Source organism: Panthera onca, chromosome B1 (genome assembly GCF_046562875.1).
Source record: "Panthera onca isolate mPanOnc1 chromosome B1, mPanOnc1 haplotype 2, whole genome shotgun sequence".
Taxonomy (NCBI): domain Eukaryota; kingdom Metazoa; phylum Chordata; class Mammalia; order Carnivora; family Felidae; genus Panthera; species Panthera onca.
In genome coordinates this window covers 5,431,339-5,449,012 of record NC_138342.1, presented here as the reverse complement: position 1 = coordinate 5,449,012, position 17,674 = coordinate 5,431,339, and the positions used below count along the sequence as shown (strand labels likewise).

General features: G+C 54.3%; 1 protein-coding gene and 1 long non-coding RNA gene across 4 annotated transcripts in view; both read right to left on the bottom strand.

Moving 5' to 3' along the window:
- Window positions 1-17,674, bottom strand: part of EVC2 (EvC ciliary complex subunit 2) — a 134,028-nt gene that overhangs the window by 71,994 nt on the left and 44,360 nt on the right. For all 3 annotated transcript variants that reach the window (XM_060655460.3, XM_060655459.3, XM_060655461.3), the window contains one exon: window positions 14,672-14,811. In XM_060655460.3, coding sequence (XP_060511443.3) covers window positions 14,672-14,811 — 140 coding nt within the window. The remainder of the gene's footprint in view (window positions 1-14,671; window positions 14,812-17,674) is intronic.
- On the bottom strand, window positions 166-4,444 carry LOC132692730 (uncharacterized). The gene is made up of 3 exons (XR_009616547.3): window positions 1,074-4,444; window positions 868-977; window positions 166-660 (listed from the first exon to the last, which is right to left on the bottom strand). It is a non-coding gene; the product is annotated as an uncharacterized LOC132692730 (long non-coding RNA).

Genomic DNA, 17,674 nt, shown 5'->3' with positions numbered 1-17,674 from the left:
ACGCCCAGAATCAAGATGTTGCAAGGGCTGGTTGCCTCTGAATCTAAGAGGCTGTGCCCCTTTCCTGGCTGCCAGTGTGGATGCCGTGCTCAGCAACCCTCGTGTGGAGGCATCACTTCCATCTCTGCCTCCGTCTTTGTGGGGCGGTGCGGGGGGGGGGGGGTGTCTCCCTGTGTGTGTGTGTGTGTGTGTGTGTGTGTGTGTCTAAACTTCCCAATTCTTAAAGGACACAACTGTAGGACACAATTCAACTCACAACAAACTCCGAGGGATGAAGGTTCCTATTGACCATGGGATATCCAGGTAGAAATGGAATAACCACCTGCGAGGCGTGCTCGAGAGAGTATTTCTGCTCGGGCCAAGAATCCAGGCCACGGATTCTCTTTAGCAGCAAGATGCTACAGGCCTCCCCATTCTTCTCCCAGGGAGGAGGGGACGCCACCCTCACGGCTCCCTCCAGGGCTTCCTGTTCCAATGCCACCTTGTCCGGAAGGCTGTTCCCGAGGCATCTACTTCACGCAGTCCTTGCCATTCCCCATTTGACCCACTGACCCGTCACCTCCGTACATTTCATCTTTATTTATTTTCTGTCCCCGCCGACCACGGACAGCTTGTGAGGACAAGGACTTTACTCTGGTCCCTGCCGTACCTGCACAGTGCCTGCAAGACACGTTGCTCGTTACACGTCTCCCAGATGGATAAACCGGAAAGCCTAATTCCACGGGGCCACATCTATCTGTCTATCTGGGAACCTGACTCCCGCCCTCGTCCTCTGGCTCCTCCTTCTGCCTGAGGCCACGCCTTCTTGGTGAAGGCAGAGCTGGAGCCCTCCCCTCCCACCCTGTGCAGTGTGCTGTCCCCAGCCACCCGCACCCCGTGCCACCTTGCCGGGACCGTCTGTGAGTCTGTCTTCTCTGTGAACTGCGAGTGTCCAGAGATCGTGGAGCACTCCTAGCCCATCTTAGCATCCGCAGTGCCTGGAAAGAGGCTCTGGGTGAGAACGTGCTCGGGGAACACCCGTCGGAGAGGGGATGAGCGAGCGAGAGAAGAAACGGGAGCCGTAAAGGGCTGACCTGCCGGCTGGTCTTCTGGGCTGTACACGGTGATCACCACTCAGGCCAGTCTTCGGGGACAGCACGTCTCCTAGAGCGCTGACTTCCCCCAGCACCGAAATACCCAGGACGTTTAGGAACGTCAGGCTGCAGTGACTGGGAAGGAATATCATCCCAAAGAGAGCTGTGTACATGAGTGTCAAATGACCGTCTTGGATATTTTCACGGATTCGTGACAAAACAGACAAAAGTAGCAGAAACAACAAAGCAAAGACTTTCAAAGTAAAACTTCTGAACTAAATCCCTGGGTAAGCATCCCGACACCAAATCGGTGAATGCTTGAAAAGAAAGGAGCTTAGAAATCCCACTGAAATTGAAGCGGCAAGGGGGCGGTCTGAGGGTTCACCTTCTCCAAGGGTGACAGACCCCAGTCCGACTCAAAGCCCGAAGCCCACGCCCAGCAGTCCAGCCTTCACAACCGGGCCGGCCTCCCTCTCCATCCGACCATCTACAGCACCCCGCCCTGCAGGATAATCCGGTGACCTGGTGTTTCCTGAAGCCCGTGTCCCTGCCTGAGCCACTGCCGTCCCCAGTCAGCCTCACTGGTCACTGAGCACACGCCAAACCCCCAGCCCACAGACCTCTCCCGGCAAGAGGGGACTCTGGGCCAGGTTCTCGGAGCCCCAGGCATCACCTCCTTCGTGGCGCCCAGCTTGGTCAGTGTAATCATGTATTTTTCCATGTGATTCTCTGATGAATGCCTGTCTCCCCCACCAGCCTATGATCTCCAAGGAGCCGGGACCCCGCTGGTTGGGCTCACAGTAGCTTTTCCAGCCTTCCAGCCCACTGTGGACTCAACAGCTACATGACACGCTCAGGCACAGCAATGAATTAGAAGCTGAGTAACTGTCGTCCATTTCTGCGACATCTATGGAGCTGAGTCACAGAAAAGAAAAACGTGGATGTCAGTGGGCAGAACAGAGCCAAGCACTAAAGGGTCTGGAAACAGGTGAACCGCTCGCCACGAGCCCATCCAGAGCCCTTGTTCTCAGCCCCGGGCGTACGTGAGCTGGTTAAACCCTCACCTCCCACTGGGTGGGCACTGTCACCACTCCCAGGTTCACATGAGGACACTGAGGCACAGGGAGGTTACAGGCAGTGCTCAAGGTCATCGAACGATTAAACGGCAGATCGGGAGTGGGGGGCAAGCGCTGTGACTCAAGCCGTCCAGCCTAAGCCCAGGCCACCTCCTCTGCTCACCTGACAAGGAAACACAGACACGTCTTCAACGTGCAAAAGACGTCCCACCTCGTGCGTTACAAGAAAAGCGCAGGTGAGAGCTACAGGAAGGAGCCTCGGTTTCCCATCAGACTGACCACGGCTACAACGATCCGTAGCCACGGGGACGAGCATGTGCGACACAGGGACTCGGCTGGAGCCGGCCCGGCCTCTCTGGTGGGCAGTCTGACAGCAACCGTGGAAAGTTCACAATAATGCAGCAACTCCACCGTGAAGAACTCATACTGCAGTTAAGGTTGCACGCGTGCGCACAGCCCTCGACGCAGGAGGTTACCGGCCACGCGTTTGCTGGGGGCTGTGGAACACGGTGTTCACGAACGCGGCCGGCTCCGCACTCAGACCGCCGGGACTCACATCCTCCTACTTGCCTTGTGACCCTGGGCAAGTGATGCACACTCTCTGTGCTCTGGCCTCCTCATCTGTCAACAGTCCTCAGCTCGGAGGCTGCTTTGTGGGGAGACGGGTTCATGCACGTAACACAGAGCTGTCTTTCATTTACATTAAATTCTCAGTGAATTCAGTAATCGTTCCTATTACTAGGAAGCTATGCAACCCCTGGGGATGCCCGGGGTGGCTCCGTCGGTTAAGGGTCCAACTCGGTTTCGGCTCAGGTCGTGATCTCACAGTTGGTGGGATGGAGCCCCACGCGGGGCTCTGTGCTGCCGGTGGGGAGCCTGCTGGGGATCCTCTCTCTTCCTCTCTCTCTCTGCTCCTCCCTCGTGCACACTCGCTCACTCTCTCTCTCTCAAAATAAACATTTCCTTAAAAGAGGAATATTATACGACCACTTAAAGAACAGGCTGTTATACATAGTTATGGATGTTGAACAATCCCCAAGATTGTTGCAAAATGGGGTAATATAAAGGAGCAAAACAGTGCGCGAGATAGGCTATTACTTTGCATTAAAAAAAAAAGAGTCCATGTGTAAAAATGCAGATAGCCGTGGATGATCCCCCCAGGCTGCCTGCCACGGGGAACAGACTGCCTTTGGGCACAGGGATGAGAAGACGATTCGTTTTGCACACTATGGCCTTTTATGCCCCTCTAATTCTTGGCCCTGTTCACTATTCACTATTCAACAAGTTGGCTGAGCAGAGGCAGGAAAAAGAAACATGGGCATTAATCGGAGTCAGGGACTATGGGGTGTTCTCGTCCCTGGGACACAGGGAGTTTCTCCCGTGCTTGTGACAACCTCTCTCCTGGATGCTCTCTGTGGCTGGTGCCGCCCGGCGTGTATAGTAAAGTCAAGCTGGTGGCCCAGGGCAGGGCCCCGAAAAGTCTGCTGCAGGCACCCGCCATCCCCAGGGAAGCGGGCTCTCCTCCTGCCTGGCACACGCACTTGCCGTCTGTGACCAGTATCCATTGGTTGGGACTGGCCAACCTGAGTGGCCAATGCTGGGGAGGGGCCATGCGGGTCTCCCTCTCCTTGGGGCCCCTTCACGTGGAGGAGCTCTGTGAGGGAACCGACAGGGGGACAGGGGTTGGCACTTGGCAAGAGCAGCCACAGTACCTGCTGACCGGAAGCAGGACGTCCCTGAAGGCGGCTTTCTTGGAGGGGGGAGGGGCTGCAGTGTCTCACCGTGGGGCTCATCACGCCTGCACATAAAGCCACATCCTCCGATCGAGCTTTCCAAAGTAATGAAAGTGACGAGTGATTTCGATTTTTGGCTGGAGAACATGCCAGATACAGGTCTTATTTCCCAACTGGTGCAGACCTCAAGGTTGAGGGGAGGTGAGAGCTCTGTAGTGACCCCCCTCAGCCACTCCAACAGTCGAGGTGATTCCTTTCATCTCAAGAACCCCCTAAGAGGCTGCGTGGACCTCCTGGCCCGGGGAAGCGGTGGTGTGGATTCGGTGGGATGCAAAGTCAGGAAGAAGATCACGTCCCACCCTGCAGAGGTTCGCTGGACCACGTGGAAACCACCCGCACACGGCAGAGGCGCGGCCCGAGGGTTACTCATTGTGCGGTACGTGTCCGTGTGGGAGTCATTTCCCCCTGCCGATGGTGGGCATCCCGGGGGCCCTCGCTTTTCTTGGCTTCCTCTCCGGCACCTCACCAAGCACAGCGTCAGGCACACGGCGGTGGGGGGGGGGGGGGGGGCTCACAAAACACCTGCTTCTAAAAGCAGGAAAGTGTCTCCTCCAAGAAACCCTCACCTTGCTGGGAAGATGACAGTGCGGGTTGCCATGGGAACGAGATGGGCCTTACCACTGCTCTGCTCTCCTGGTCTGTCCCCCGCACAAATCCCGCTCTGGCTTGTCAGCCACTGGCGGGGACCCAGCAAGCACCTCCTGGGAACCCGGTGGCAAGGCACAGGTGTGAGGGCGGGGCTTCCGCCTCAGCTGGCCTGTGTGCTTGTGTCTGTCAAGTGAGGCTCTAGGTGAACCCCGACATCCATCCTTCCAGAAATCCAGGACCGGCCCAGGCATGAGTATCTGCATGGTGGGTTGGGGGGGGCAGGGAAGAGGCAATCGGGGAGTCCGTGAAGGCTTTCTTTCAGACGCTAAGGCCTCTCCTGGACACCTTCCCACGCGTCCGGTCTCCTGAATCCTCTCTGTGCCTTGTGAGGACATCAGGAGGCACTGTCACACGCCCATGCCCTGTACACGCGGATCACTCTGCCAAGAACGCCCCCCTTCCCTGCCTGACACTGTCCTAAAGACCTAAGGGTCCTAAAGACCCTCCAACACCCAGTGAGATTTCACCCAGACTCATTCACAAGACGCTGCTGATACTTAGCTAGCGCTGCCAGACCTGTTCCAAACAAGGGCTCGGGGGCTCACGTGGGAGTCAGACACACAAACCGAGCCTTACAAAAGCATGTGGCAAGGGCGCCAATGGAGGCCCGAAGGCAGGGAGCTTGCCGGAGGCTGGCTTGTGTCCCCACCGTGTCACCCAGTGCTCGGCACACAGCAGATGCTTTCAGATCCATACGGGAAGGGGGCTGGAGGGCTGGTGGGCGGGAGAGACGGAGGGAGGGAGGAGAGGGAGTTGAACTCGAAAAGCGAAGGGAGTTATCACTGGCCTCTTACTGTGGCCAGCCCCCACGAGAACTCCAGTGAGACAGCAGGCAACAGCTCATGAAGTGAAATCATTCAATGCCAAAAGGACTTCCAGGCCCCCGCCACGTGCAGGGAGCCATTTACACCCCAGCCACACGGAGGGAAGCAGGAGTGCTACGCCGGTGGCAGAGAAGAGCCGCCCCCCCCCCCCCCCCCCGCCAGGCCGTGCCCCCTTCCCTCCCGGGGTGTCTTCACCATCCAGATGGATCTCCATCATACGGGCTTAGTGTGCAAGGAAGCAGCAGAGGAACCAGCCCGGGTCACAGGACCCAGGTTTGAGCTCTGGACCAACCACTCCTTAATGGGGAGATGACCATTTCTAATGGTCCTTGTGTGAGGAGAACCCTCAGGAACATTCCAGAAACAACAGCAGGACTCACCTCATTGAACCTTCCAGCCCACGGATCCCCTCAAGTCTCTGTTTCCTTCCTCATTCTTTTGAGATTTTTCTGATCATTTCCTGGAACAATGGTCACCCAGAGACACCAGGCCCTCATCCCCAGCATCTGTAAACGTGGCCTTATAAGAAAAAAAAGACCTTTGCGGGTGGAATTAAGTGAAAGATCACGACATGGGGAGATTACCTCGGATTGTGCGGTGGGTCCTGAATCCCATCACAACTGTCTCCCTGAGACGGGGGCTGAGGAGACCGGATACATACGGAAAAGGAGGAGGCCACGGGGAGGCGGAGACTGGAGGGTTGTGGCCACAAGCTGGGGACTGAGAGAAGCCTCTGGAAGCTGGAAGAAGAGGGAGAGGCTCCACCCTACACCGTCTGAAGGGTGGCCCTGTCTACACCTCACTCAGCCCAGGGAAACCGACTCTGCGCCTCTGGCCTCCAATAGTGCGAAAGAAATTCGGGGCCCCCGAGTTTGTATTAGAGCGCCACAGGAAATCCCTCTCTCCTGCCGCTCCTGCTCCCCTCAGACAGCCTGGGGCCCCCAGAGGCACCCTCAGAGGCAGCCACGGCTGTCCCCACTTGACAGATATGACATCTACAGTCACCCGACAGGAAGTGGCACGGCCGGGACCCAAATCAGGCAGCCTTGCTTCTCGACCTGCTGTCTTAACCCCTGGGCTCTCCCACCCACCCTTCGGGGGGCTCGGTACCTCCCACCAGAGCACTGCAGGAGGGAGCCCCTCATGCAGGCCGGCTGGGACCACCCGCCTCAAACGGGCACTCTACGTGCGCGGGAATTCTTGGGATTTTGCCAGTAAGTCACTTCCCCTCGCTGGCGGGACTGTCCCAGGCTCCTCTGCAGTCCTACCCTCTTCTTCCCGACGTCCTCACCTTGTACCCCAGTGGCAAGCATCACACGGATGTGTCCCATCCACACACCAGCAGTCACCTCCGTGCACTCTGGACCTTCTCCCTCCCCAGGGCTGACACCTGGCTCCCATCCCCTCCCACCTTCTCCTTTTTTCCTGTAACTCTCCCTGCCCTCCCCCAAACCCTCAGGCTCCTCCTCTCTGTGGAGGAAATGTCCCCACTGGAAGGCTCAGAGCCTCTGGCATCACCCCTAAAGGCTCCTTTTCCTGGCCCCAGCTTCCCCATAATCTGCAGCTCCCCACCTCTGCCCCCTGCACGGCAAAGCTCCCCACCTCTGCCCCCCTGCAAGGCAAAGCTCCCCACCTCTGCCCCCTGCACGGCAAAGCTCCCCACTTCTGTCCCCTTGCACTTCCCACTTCTGTCCCCCTGCACAGCAAAGCTCCCCACCTCTGTCCCCCTGCACGTCAAAGCTCCCCACCCCTTGCCTCCTGCACGGCAAAGCTCCCCACCTCCGCCCCCCTGCACGGCAAAGCTCCCCACCTCTGCCCCCTGCACCGTAACACATAATGGAGGACTCACAGGGGTTTACTGAGGCCATGCTACTCGCCCCGTGCTCCCCAACCCTGCTCTGGTCCTCAGCATGTCCTGGAGGTAAAACCAAAACCTTTCCAAGTCTTCACTTGACAGAACTCCAGGAAATATCGGACATGGATGGCCACCCCTTCTTCTGGGACCCCTGTTCTCTGCCTTCCTGCCCTCACTCCCCGGGTGTCCTGTGACTTTCCCGATCGTGTAAATGCTGCAGTTCCCGCGGGCGCTGTCCCGCTCCCCTCCCCTCGATGAGGCTCTCCGGGGGCTCCTTCCTCGGTCTCCGTCCAGCCACGTCCGGCCCCGAACTCGAAGTCACATCTGAACAGACCCAGCATCTGGCTCCTCCTGACACACCCACCCAGAGTCTTGAGAGGCGTCTTCACCTGGCCAAGCCCAGCAGCGCCTCTGGATCTTTCCTCAAAGCTCAATCCTCCCTCTTTCCTGGTCTTAGGAAGCTGTGTCACGTTCTCCCCGGGGCTCGGCTCACAGCTGCCACAAACCCCACCGCGAAGCCGCCAGCAGGTGCAGCTCGTCCTCCCTCGTGCGTCCCCTGATTCCACAGACCCGCGTGGAGCCTGCGGGAGGGACGTCCCACACACCTACGCCCTGGGGGTCCTCCTGGGAAGCTGGCCCCGAGTGACGGACCCGCGCACAGCCCATTCGGACGACGCCCACGGGAACTGGTGGCCGCCGAATGAACGTCACTCTGCCAGGGTGTCCCCGTCACAGCCCGACGCCCGCGGGGCAACTCTGGGCAGCCCGTGAGGACACGTCACCTTTGGGAACGTGCTGTGCTAACTGCTGGTTTGAGTGGTGCCGTCCTTCCCCCCAATCTTTGCTGTCAAGTTAACCACACAGCCTCTAATTTATCTGCCGGTGACTCTCCATCAAGCCTATCACTGTCGTGTGCCATCACCCCACAAGCACCTACTGTGCGCCAGGCCGCGTTTGAGGCACCGGGGCCACATCTGCGAACACGACAGAAAGTCCCTGCCTTTGTGACCTTACTGCCCAGTTGCCAAAGCAGAGCCGACATTAAAAAAAAAAGAAAGAAAAGACAAGCAAGGTGGCTTCTGGCAGCCGCGAATGTTGTAAAGAAAACAGGGTTGGTTTTTTTTTTTTTTAATGTTTTTTTATCTATTTTGAGAGACAGTGAGAGACAGTGTGTGTGCAAGCAGGGGAGGGGCAGGGAGAGAGGGAGAGAGAGAGAATCCCAAGCAGGCTCCCTGCTGTCAGTGCAGAGCCCGATGCGGGGCTTGAACTCACAAACCGTGAGATCACGACCTGAGACGAAGTCAAGATCCAGACTCTTAACTGACTGAGCTGCCCGGGCGCCCCAAGAACACAGGAATTTTAGGGTGAATAATGGAGGCTGCTCCAGGCACCCCACCTCCAGCCCACCCTCCAGCCTACCTCCGCGTGCCTCTGCTACACCGGCCTCATCCCCTCCTAGACCCTCAAGTGCCCACATCCCTTCCTAAGCTCCGTCCATGTGGCCCCCACCGGGTGCCCATTACTCAGGTTTCAGCTCCCTGACCCTGCTCTTGAGGGGCCTCCCGGAGCCCCAGGCGAGAGTGAGCCCCCGCCGTTCTTTAACAGAGCGCCTTGCTCCTTCATAGTCCCCACCACGCCGTGGAATTGCGCGGTTATCCGTGCGCACGTCTGTATCCCGCTTGCGTGAGTCCCACGGGGACCCACAGCAGGACACTTTGCCAGCGTCGGGCCAGGGCCTCCCACGTTTCAAAAATGTATCGCACCCACGAGCAAGCAACCCAAACGAAAGAACAAATGAATTAAGGAAACTCGGGTGAGTCGCTTCATTTCGCTGAGTTCCAGACATAAGGAACAAAACCACATCTCTGTAGAGTGTCAATACAGAATAAAGAGGACGCCATTGTAAAACACACACACACACACACACACACACACACACACACACACACACCATATGGCCAGTGAAAATCACAAATACATAGGTTGAAAAGCCTCACCTCAACGCATACTCCCCGAACACCTACTTGGTACAAACCATCACGTTGAGACAGCTTAGAAGGCGGTGCTAACGTCAGAAATCAGCAATGAGCTTCCTTTGAGTAACTGGAAAGAGACACAGCCCTGGACTTTCTTCTCTTATTTTCCTTTGCCTCTCTGGAAAAATCTACGCACCATCTTCTTCAAAAGCTGTGTTTTGTCAATAGAACAGCGGATCGGAAAGCACAAACCCGTTATCACTCGTGCGACCTTTAGGCAAAACCAATAAACCTTTTTTGAACACCAGCTTCCTTTCAGGAGCCGCGGTGAGAATGACCTAAGAACATGGGCCAGAGATGCTTGGCAGAGGTCAGGGCCAGAGCAGGGCCAGTGCTAAGACACTGTGGGCTCTCCACGCTTCTAGAAGCTTTCGGGAGCAGCCGGTGGTTGCCTGGTTCCTCTTTCCTCTCGTCTCTGCAGGTCTGGGGCTGAGCTGTATCTATTACGACAACTGTCCAGGAACCTGATAGAAACCAAAGGAGAGACCTGTCCCTCAGATCCTCTCTGCGAGAGGCAGCCTACGAATTAATGATGTAAAAGATACGCCACGCCAACCAAGGGAATGCTCTTTGTCAAAAATAAACCAGCAAGAGACAGCAAGGTTAGGGCTCTGATGGGTCTTAGAAGAGGTGGCAATCAAGTCACCTCATGGCATATTTAGAAGCCCAGCTAAACTTCACATAAGAATTACAAATGCGATAAATTATTTGCTGGAGAAAAAAAGCTATTTTTAGTGGGGAGACAATCACAGATTTCCATGCATACTAAGCCCCTGACATTCTGAGTGACATTTTCTTTCTGGGAGCTCCTAAGCCTGACTAGAAGTCAAGATGGAAAGATTAAAAGTAACTGACAACGCGGTGATCAAAAATAAAAAAATAAAAAAATCGCCAAGACCCTAAAATGAGCATGCAACCACGGAGCCTGAAACAGAACTGGTGTTCAATAAATACTGAATGTCGGGATGGCGGGTGGGGTGGGGGAGGGGAGCGAGAGACAAAGGCAGTTCGCAGGCTACGCACTCTCAGGTCAGGCTTGAACATCAGTGTCAAACACTCTTCAGGCCAAACAAGACCGGCTTCCAAGGAGAAATAAATCTAAAATTCTGGAGCTCCTAGGTGACTTACAGGAATACAGTCTCGGTAACCTCAATCCTCATGGCATTTCACACACCGGGACCAGCACGTTGCAGTGGCTGTTGTTGATTTCACAGAACGTGGGGATCGAGGAAGACGGTGCTCCCTACACGCCATCGCTTCTTTTCTTCTTTTTAATTTTAATGTTTATTTATTTTTGAGAGACAGAGAGAGACAGAGCACAAGGGGAGGGGCAGAGAGAGAGGGAGACACAGAATCCGAAGCAGGCTCCAGGCTCCGAGCTGTCAGCACAGAGTCCGACGCGGGGCTCGAACTCACGAATCGTGAGACCGTGACCTGAGCCGAAGTCAGATGTTAACCGACCGAGCCACCCAGGTGCCCCAAGCACTTCTGGAGCCAACAACAAAGAATGATTAATGCCTTCCCATCTAGTCCTGACACTATTTACATTATACGCTGTTACTATTGTAGGTTACTATCACATACACTATTATATATGTATTAATATACACATATATGCTAATCACAGCCCTACTTCCTCCAGCCGGAGGTGGTGGACTACCACCTACTTGCAAATTAAATATCCAGGTGCTGATCACACAAACTAAATCCTTTCACTCTACTTTGCGTTTTCATGTTTTGGAAGAAAAGGGACAAAAAGCCAGGAAATACTTTGGTGATGCACCTGCTCCTACCACGTAATGTAATGGGACATTCACAAATCTTTGCCAGTAAGCCACCCACCTTTCGCCCCGCTGCCCATCCAATCCTCCCTCCTCCCTCTTGAGTAGTGTGACAAACTTTAACGTGCTTCCCTTGGCGTTCTGATTAGGGACTTAAGCTAAAATGAAAGATCACGCCTGAATGGCTGCCCAAAAGTTCAGTGAGCCGAGCGGCACGACCCTGGACCCAGAAATGGGTGAACAAGGCCCAGCTCCGTGCAAGGACAGTCCTGCACTTCCGTGGCTGAAGGCCCGACAGTGCACGAGGGCGCTGAGCTGGGAAGGGGCTCCCCTCAGGCAGGACGGAAGTCCCCCTGGGCTCGGAACCTCCCTCAGCTCACAAAATGCCACGAGTCAGACACAGGAGAGCTCTTTTCTCAGACCAGTGACCAGTCGCTCCTAAGGAAGCACAGACCGTGCTCTCTGTTTCCGGAGGTATCTTGGGTCCGTCTCCTGCCACGGGACTCGGTTTCCAGGCTCCAGGGAGACAGCACCGGAGCTGCTCAGTTGCTGTTTGCACGGCTCTTGAGAAAGACTCAGAGAAGGGCTGCCCGTCTTAAACGCTTCTCTTTTCCATCTGCTCACGTCCCTGCAGGTGAGACCCCGGCTCGGAGGGAACGCCGCGGTGAGGACTCTGCCGTTAAGTCTCTTTCATATCATTAAGCTGTACAGTCTCCCACGGTGTTCCTGGTTTCTCCCAGTTAAGAGATGAGGAAACTCGGGCTCAGAGAGTATTTGCGGAACACAACGTGGCCGAGATTAAACAGAGGAGACTCACTTACTAGATTTGTGGCTGTGGATAAACCTCTCTGCCTAGATGAGCATCGGACTCTTCAGCTAGCAAACGCCAAAAATAAGATGCCCTACCAAAAAGCATTAGCATGGGAACCAAACCAACATGTGGAAAAGAGACCTTGCATTTTTAAGACAGGGAGAGACAGAGCATGAACAGGGGAGGGTCAGAGAGAGAGGGAGACACAGAATCTGAAACAGGCTCCAGGCTCTGAGCTGTCAGCACAGAGCCCGACGCGGGGCTCGAACTCACGGACCGCGAGATCGTGACCTGAGCCGAAGTCGGCCGCTTAACCGACTGAGCCACCCAGGCGTCCTGAGACCTTGCATTTTTAAATGCTTCCCGAATATACGGTATTATGCACAAATAGAAGATATTATAGCTAATCGGCATGGTGATGACTCCAATCGATAGAAATCACTCCCCAGTGGGAAACGAGCGGGTGGAGCTTTGCATCCCGAATGTACGATCAGAAGAAGTGTGTCATAAATGGAATCCAGCCTGGGGAGGTTCCCACGGGTTCTGTTGCTAATAACCATCAGTCCAACACGGCATCCCAGGGAGGCATCCTGAATTGTCCCCTGCCCTTCAGTGTCCAAACTACGCCCCCGGCGCATGCCTTCACAGCCACACGGCAATCAGTTGCCAAGTTCTGTAGGCTCCTCCGGCTAATCCCAAGCTCCGCCCCAAGTCACACATCGACATCTCCAACAATCTCCCTGGACTTCTAAGCCACTGTCCATTTGTATCCAGAGTGGCCTTTGAACGTACAGATCTGCCCATATTAAAATTAAAAGGCCGTTCCCTGACATCCAGAACCCTACAAGACCTAGCCCCTCTCACCCTGAGACTTCACTTACGTAACTGAACCAAGGGCGCCTGGTGGCACAGCCCAGACTTAAACCCTGATCTAACTCTGGGGACCAGTCAAGGGTGCTACTGCTCTGTGCTGTTTTGGGCCTTGCCTGTTTCCCTGTCCATCTCTCTCACAGGCTGCCTCTGTGGCCGGGACTGTGTCTACTCCTCGCCTAGAGTGGGGTTTACACAAAGATGGGTTCTGTTCGTGGTCCAGGTAATTTGGACAAACTATCCCATCAAAAGAAAAGCTGGGCAAAAACCAAATCACTCTGAGACCATCTGAGAACCAACAAGGAGAAGTAAAAGATGAGGTCAAGACCTAGCAGAACAAAGAAACTCAGAGAGGGGAGCCCCGCATCTGGGGCCACTCTGTTCCCCAGGGCGTCTAAGTACCAGGAGAGGCAGCCCCAAGGGCTGATAAACTCTGCAGAGTTCTCAACAGACCTGCAGAACCGGGGAGGTAGAAACTCAAGTCCAGAGACTCCAAGGAGAGGTCAGCCTGTACCCTTTGGTTGGTACAGATGCCTCAGAAGTAAAGATATGCCAGAAACAGACCAGACCTTGGAGGACCAGAAGCCCTGCCTTGCGTGGTCTCAGTCTCTGTATGGGGGGTCATCCAGCATGACGCCCCTCATCGCCTAGAAGGTGGTAACCTCCTCCTAGTCAGTCCTCCAATGTCTTCACAAATTTTCACACACACTGGCACACGATCAAAACTACCCAGGCATCCGAGGAGAAGAGGAAATTTGATCACAAACTAAGGGGAACAGAAGACAACAGGCACAAGAACATGGTAAAGGTAATAAAGCTTCAGAGACTTTAAAATAATTATGCTTCATACACTTGAAGAAGTAAAAGACGAAACAGAATTTTGGAAGACAACTGGACGCCGAGATAGGCAACACGGAAAGAAGCTTTCTGTAAATATTTGCCAAAAGGAAACGAGGAAAGGCCAAGTTGATGAACCGAGTCAGTCACCTTGTAGACCGTGGCCCCTGTGCCGGCCAGGAGAAACCGTGGGCCGTGCAACAGCATCCTGGTTAGAGGCATGCACCCCGGAGCCAGGCAGCCTGGCCTGGCTCTCTCGTTCCTGAGTGTGCGCCCTGGGGCAAGCTCCCAAGACTCTCAAACCCTCATCCCTGGTAAGAACAATAATCCCTGCTCGGTTGGGTTGCTAGAAGGATTATGAGTTGGTATTCGCAAAGTTTTCAGAACCGTGTCCGGCTCCACGTTCTACTGTGCACAGGTGGTCCATTCTAAGCACATGCTAATAAACAACAAGAATCGAATCAGTTCGAATTCAGTTCGGCAAACACGTCGCCTGGCCTGGCCTCTCTCTCCAGCTGCCTCTTCCCTTATCTTGCTGTACTCGATACCCCAATCTACCCGTCAGTCGTACCCAGCTACTGCGTTCACCAGATGCATCCTGCTCAACCTTTCATCGGCCCCTTCTTCCCTCTGCCTGAAAAGTCTTTCTTCTCATAATGCGCTTGGAAAGCTTATATCCATGCTTCAAGAATAAGTTAAAACACCACCTCCTCTGAGAAGCGTTTCCGGGACTCTCTCAGAGGTCATTATTTCCTTTTCTCGGCTCAGCTAGCCTTGATTTTCCTTTTAGCAGGGTGTTCATCAAACTTGTATGGTCACTTGAGTTTGTGTGTCTGTCTTCCCCGTTAGATCAGGCAGCTTATAGCACAAACTCTGTCTTATCCATCCCTTTTTCCAAATACCAAGCACAGTAGTAGTTCCATTATGATAACTGAGTAACAGATGACAGAATGAATGAATGAATGAATGAATGAATGAATGAAATGTACTCAGGGTTTGCTCTGAGGCCAGTGAAGTTAAAGCATTCATCACATCCAAGCCAGTATAACGTGATAGAGAATTCTTACTCTTCCAAGGCTTGAAGCATGCTCCCGGGGTCCTCTGAAGACAGAATGTCAATCATTTGGTCATCGAGAGCAAGGTCCTCATTGATACCATTGGCCGAGGTGAACTGGGAGTACTCCAGCTTGTTCTCATGATGCTGAACCTACAGGGGAATTTCAGACACAACCGAGTGAACCCTCTTGTGAACGCCATGCGCTGAGAGTCACGAGGGAAGGCAGGCATCTGCAGTCGGGAGGACCTTGCTGGCCCCACCACTGGCGAACAGGGTACATTCAGGCAAGACACTGCCATTTGCCTGAGCCTCCATCTTCCCATCAAAGAAATGGGATCATAATTCCAGTAGCCCCACACCGGGTTCCCGTGCATACGAACAAAACAATGGATGGAGAGGCCTTTGCAACCTGTAAAGACCTATGAAAATATTTCACCATCATTACCATCACCATCATCATATCACGATCACCACCACCATCATCATCACCAGCATCCCCATCATCATCACTATATCACTATCATCACCACCTTCACTATCACCATCATCATCATCATGCAGAGGAAAATTACAGTTGGCAGATGAACTTCAATTCCATGCATCTGGCTGGTTTCGAATCAGAATATAGAACTGTCAGATGGAAATGACCTCAGAGATAATTAAGCCCAACGCCATGACTGGATAGATGTATCTGTTGTGTCCTTAATATCAATCCTGAAAACTGGGTGATAAGTATAGCTAATATTTAAGAATTCCTGTCCCTGTGCCTTGTAGGTGTATTATCATGAAACTATCACAACACAGTTAAGTTCCGTTGTCCCCACATCACATATAAGAAACCACGGCTCAGAGGGGTAAAATGACGTTATCTGAGTTCGCACGGCTCACGAAGAGTCAGAGTTGGTATCTGGTCCCAAGTTGGTCAAACTCCTAAGGTACAAGGAGTTGGTATTTGGTCCCAAGATGATCGAACTCGTAAGGCAGAAGGAGGGTTTTATCACACTGTTTTCACTGCACACTGTCTCAGCGGCTGCCTCAGGCTGCCAAAAATAAAGAAAGATGTGAAAAGAGTTCATCCTGTGAACTTCAAGGGTCTTCAGACCTTAAGTCAACACTTTGCTTTCCTCTCTGCGGTTGTAATGATCAGCCTTTCATCTCCAGCAAAGGATTTCTGCTCCTTCATCAAAGCAGCTGGGAAGTTTTGTTCTTCTGTGATTGATAACGGCTTTGAGAGAGAAGCTGGAGGTCTGATTAGAGGAACGCTTTTTCTCCCCCTCACTTTTGCCTCCACGGACACTGTGGGCCGATCTCACTTTGAAATGGCCATCCTCTCCTCCAGGAAGCAGACATAAAGTGAACAATGGGACATGACCTCCAGCCTCCAGACACGGCCCCCAGGAGCCAGGTCCCCGGGCCACTTGAAGCAAGTATTTAACTTCATGGGCCTCAGTTTCCTCAATATAAAGGGAGGGGAGGGGCGCCTGAGAGGCTCAGTCCGTTGAGCATCCAACTTCAGCTCAGGTCATGATCTTGCGGTCTGTGAGTTCGAGCCCCACGTCCGGCTCTGTGCTGATGGCTCGGAGCCTGGAGCCTGCTTCAGATTCTGTCTCCCTCTCTCTCTGCCCCTCCCCCCTCATGCTCTCTCTCTCTCTCTCTCTCTCTCTCTCTCTCTCTCTCTCTGTCAAAAATAAATAAATTTTTTTTAATTAAAAAAAATAAAGTGAGGGGAACAGATGGCTGTGTTCCTTTCAAGTTGCTGGGCCCCTGGGGGACCCTGGGTCACAGCAGCTCCAGCCCTCCACGGCCCTGGAGGGACCAAGAAGCTGCCAACGGATGCTTACTCCCAGCAGCGCCTTCCGGGGGAGGCTCCCCGGAGCTCCTCTCACTCTAAAAATTGCCGCCCTGATTTCCTTCCCGTCTGTCCATCCACTGATGGGCCGAGGGCTCCTTCATATCCTCACACGTGGATTCAGGGCCTCCTAAGCTCCAGGCTCCATAGGAGGCAATGGAGATTGTAGCAGAGATCGCCTGCTTCCTACCCACACCCCCTCGCCGCTTCAGACCCACTGGCCCAAGACCCACCAGCCAGTATCTACACTGCTTCCCCTAAAGGCTTCTGCGGGCCTTCAGAGCCCACGCCAGGAAATAACGTCACCCTTTGTCCTGGCCCCTGTAGGACTGTGGACAATACTGACTCCATCTGTGGCCCTCCTCTCTTGGGGCTACGTGTTCCGGGCCCCTTGGAGGTTAATATACATTCCTTAGAAATGCCCGTGAAGGCTGGAAGGGGGCGGCTTGTTTTGGCTGTCCGTAAATTGGTTAAAGATAACACAGTCTCTCGGCCTCCTGATGCACAGATGGCCCCATGAGATCTAATTCCAGGAGAGCTGTCGATCAGGCGCACGTGGACCCTGGGAGGTACGTACGGACCCTCTGGTCTCACTACAACGCCCTCGGCAAGTCCCCTCGCTCTGTAACACCCGCGGGCTGAGGTCCAGACTTTGTGAGAACAGCCATGCAGGGCCCGGATCGCAGAGCGCCCCGTTCCCTGTAAGTCAGCCTGAATAAAACTGTAACTTGCAGGCAGTCCCTGCTTCATTTTTCTGGTCTCAAAGGGCCTTCTCAGTGGGGAGGGCAGTCCCTCCTCCCCCACCTTCTAACAGCGCCTTTGCCCCCATATCCTCGACCGATGACCACCGGGGCGTGATATATACCCCAGCTCCATCCCTCCTCAGCCAGCACGACTCTGAGCCTAGTTCCATACTGTCCCCAGAGCTGCCCACGCACGGTGAAGCTCCACGGCTGAAGGATCCGGCCTCCCCCTGAGGGCGGAGTGAGCCTCCAAAGACTTTTCCGCAGGGAGTGTGGACCAGGCCCCGAATTAGTGTGGCAGGAACACAGCGCTATCCGCACAGGCAGGCGCTCGCTTATTCGGTCAGGCCGCAGTGGCTCTGAGCCCCAGCCACTTGCTGGAATCATCTGGGGAGCTTTAGAAGTCACTAAGGGGGCGCCT